We start from the raw sequence: 3,744 nt of genomic DNA, 5'->3' as shown, positions 1-3,744 counted from the left end.
TAGTTTTTGTTTTCCATGAGGCCACTGTATTAAACACTGGTAGTCATTCCTGCATTCGGCTTTATAGCCTCTTACACACAGTTCCCTTACACACTTACCACGAAGCATCAGAATGAATGAAAGCCTGTGTGTAAATCTCCAGTGACCAGGAGGTAGCATGGTGGCTTCCCTTTCCCACTTCCATCTTCCCTCCTCCCTCTCCCTCCCCCAGTGCATGGACCTGCTTCTGGCACGTGCCTGGGACTTAGCAGACAGACATCACTAAACCTCTGCTGAAGGATTACATGGTGCCAGCTCACTGGAGGGGAGCCATGCAAAGACCAGGCAGGTAGGAGGCACAACAGGAAGACACAGGGTCCTGGGTGCCAACAAAGCAGGAAAGGAAGGGGAGTGGGCAACCAACACTATCTGATGCCTCAAAGCCCAAGGGCATGGGAGAGCAGCGAGAATGAATGACTGTCCCAGCAATTAGCAAATGAGAAAATTCAGTTGCTTTTTGGTTGTTATCATGTTGCCACAGGACCTTTCTATTTCTCTCTGACTTTTGAAAAAGAAGACTCGGTGCCCACTCTTTATGCATTCTGCAGGCCCTGGTCCAGCTATTATCATCTCAAACTCTCCCATTGATTGAGGAGCCTTAAAGGCCATCCGGTCAAATGTGCTCCTTGTAGTGATGGGAAGTTAAGGTCTAGGGAAGGTCAGTGACAGACAGACGTCAAATGCAGGTCTTTGAGCCCTGCTGAGCTCTGCTCCAAGCCACTCCATGTCTAGGGGTACCTACCACTACTCCGGGGTACGTCCACTGAAGGTCGACCACCTCGTTGTTAAAGACAGCACAGGTGACCACGATTGTTTCCCCTGCCTTATACACAGTTTTAAGAGCTTCCATTTCTAGATCAAGTTCTGATGTTGCTAGAAAAAAGAACAAACACAAGGACCTTAAAAACCCACAAGACAGTCAGGGTCTCATAAGGTTTGGGTTGGTTTGTTTTTCTAAAGACAATTCTAAAAAATAATTTGCAGACCAGTTTGATCAAGACAAAATTTGGCAAGTCTCTGAAGTCTTGATTTTGAATTGGTATACAATTTGGCATGGAGTTGTAATATAGGAATACAAAGTCATTAACAGTAAAAATCGATTCCAATGTAACAGAACAACACATTCCTGAGCAGTTGGGTCAGTTGTGGCTATACTCTTTTGGAATCCCCTTGACCCATGTGTCTGTCCATTTAATCAACCAACCTCTACTGACCGGCACTGCTCTAGGCACTTTGCCCCCGTCCCCATCATGAAATAAGCCAGGCTCTGGCAACGGCAATGGCATGGAGCAATGGCAAACCCTTGCTCCATGCAGGGTAAGTGCTCAGATCTGTTGACCCCAGAGTGTGTTATACTTCCCCATTTATACTGACCACTGCCATCAAAGGGATGAAGTCTACAACTACAATCTTTCCTCCAAATTGAAATCACTTTTCTTAAGTTACTAAAGTTAATCTAGGCATCCGACCTCCCCAGGCATGTTTGTTTTTAGGGCCACTGTAGTCAGGAATGTGGATAAAACAGTAAGAGGCTTATGCAGGGAAGAATTCCTTACAGTATTTTGAAGTCAACTGATGAAACATGAATTCTTACACGGGTAAGCAAGCTTTAGCCTTTAGTAATTTTAAGCTTAGTATTATTATAGCCACACGGGTCAGCCTGACATTGTATTAGGTAGGGTCCTAAATCCCCAAATTGGAATTCAGTGTCTCTAACACCAGGGATGGTGATTTAAAAAAAAAAACTACATGCATCTGATGATTTTGCCTGTTACTCTTATTTAAGGGAGAGAGAGGGTACAAGTACCTTTCAAAGCATAAACATTAAATGGGATGGTCTGGAACTTCTTTCCTTGGACAGTGGCCTCACAGATATAGGGCCCGACAGTGAAGGTCCCATTAAAGCCCTGTCTGCTGTCGTAGGAGGCGGGTACCACCCCGTCACCGTTCCGTAAGGTCACAGCAGTCTCAGGATCCGTCGTGCGACAAGGTATGATGGCAGAATCGTCATCCTCCACGATGACTAAATAATCTGTCATTCCCAGAGGTACAAAGGCTACATCCGGGTCTGCGGTTTAAAAAAGGAAGAAGACTCTATTAGGCATTAGACTCTATTAGGCATTTCATCTTTACACATATATCCAGAAAAACCATCCCATTGGCATTATTCTTATCAGGTATGAATTGTACCTTTACACATATATCCAGAAGATTTGCCCCAGTGACATTAATCCTTGTGACGGCTAGAAGGTGACTTTAAAGTATGAATAATACCAAATGGCATGTACCCTAACAAAAAATACTAATGATAAATATAAATACTAGCCAGTAATCCAGATCAAATTTAAGCAACAATTAAACCAGAAGTGGGCAATAAGATGATAGAGTCCGACTCTGTTCAAAACAAGAAAAAGTATTCAGAATTTTTAAATTATGGAATGCTTTTTAAAAACTCCTATCACCTATAGTCAGTACTATTGAGAAATAAAACAGAAATTTATTTATGAAAAAGTAATCCCTTGAGTAATACATAAAATTTATAATTGCATAGCTTGAAATTTCCTTTCCAGAAGAAAATCAGCTACTTAAGCTACTATGGTAACAACATCAGCTGCAGAAAGGGGCCCTAATTCTCCATTATTGCCATAAAAAGATCTCTGTTGGACAGCAATGTAGGGGCTACTTGGGTGGTGTTTGTGCTGGGGGTTGGGAACAAGAAGAATTTTTGTGCAATCTTAGGTGGATCAGAACTTTAGGACTCCTGTACTTTTCACAATCCCGGGTTCCTGCCGGTCTCTTCCCAGCAGGGGGAAAATCCCTCCACCCTGAAAAGATTTTGCTGAAGGAACCAAAGTGTCAGTGAAGTTGGGGTGATGTTCTAATTTCCACCCTTTTCAAAACAAAATTTTTTTATTGTTAAGAGGGAAGGTTCATATGGCTAAGAGTGTCATGAAAGAAGTGAAGAAGTTCTAAATCCCTGGGGAGGCCCGTAGTTAGAGAGGGCAGGAAAGGTAGCCCATTAAAAAACTGAAAAATAAAAGGCAGAAAGGTAGAATAACATCATCTGGAAGAACCCACTAACTTGACCTCTGCCAAAACAACAAGGACGGCAAGAATCGTAAATGGTTTATGTTTTGTTCTGAAAGCAAGTATTCTAGCTGTAGTTCTCTTTAATTTACCCGATTACATACTGAAATCGCCATCACTCCAATTTGTGTTTGGAGTTCCAAATTCTTGAGCTCTGTTAGCAAAGATTTCAGCAAACAAAGCAGCAAGTTAATTTAAGGTTAAAACAGACAGATTGATATCCATAACACGTCAACCGGGGCTTCCTTGAAAACGCTAGTCTTCCCTACCTTCACGTACCTTCTGTGTGACGCTTCAGTCACACAGGGGTCTTTCTTTTAACAGCTGTCCCCAAGAGAAGGCAACGTACACAGAGACACAGACACCGAATCACAAGGGAGTGCACGGGGAATGCTGGGTGGGAGGTGGCCCAAACGGATCTCAAGCTCACGGCCAGGCCTGGCTGTGAGAAAGCACCACGCGTTCCTCCAACGACACAGAGCACAACCGTCCAAGGGCCTGGCCATGACATCCATCGCACCTAAGGCCACGCTCCCCAGGATGCTTCCAGCCACCGACTGAGCAGCACTGGGTACCACGGGCTGCAGGCCTGCCAATCCCACTCGTCCTCTCATAGGC

General features: G+C 44.0%; 1 protein-coding gene across 1 annotated transcript in view; it reads right to left on the bottom strand.

Annotated features, from left to right (window-relative positions):
- The window catches only part of PDGFRA (platelet-derived growth factor receptor, alpha polypeptide), a 42,111-nt gene that overhangs the window by 25,312 nt on the left and 13,055 nt on the right, over window positions 1-3,744 (bottom strand). Inside the window, exons 4-5 of the mRNA XM_012641090.1 lie at window positions 1,847-2,111; window positions 782-912 (exon numbers count right to left, since the gene is read on the bottom strand). Coding sequence (XP_012496544.1) covers window positions 782-912; window positions 1,847-2,111 — 396 coding nt within the window. The remainder of the gene's footprint in view (window positions 1-781; window positions 913-1,846; window positions 2,112-3,744) is intronic.

This window comes from Propithecus coquereli, unplaced genomic scaffold, assembly GCF_000956105.1.
Source record: "Propithecus coquereli isolate 6110/MARCELLA unplaced genomic scaffold, Pcoq_1.0 Scaffold162, whole genome shotgun sequence".
NCBI lineage: Eukaryota > Metazoa > Chordata > Mammalia > Primates > Indriidae > Propithecus > Propithecus coquereli.
The sequence above is the reverse complement of the archived record's forward strand: the minus strand, read 5'-3'. Positions and strand labels throughout refer to the sequence as shown.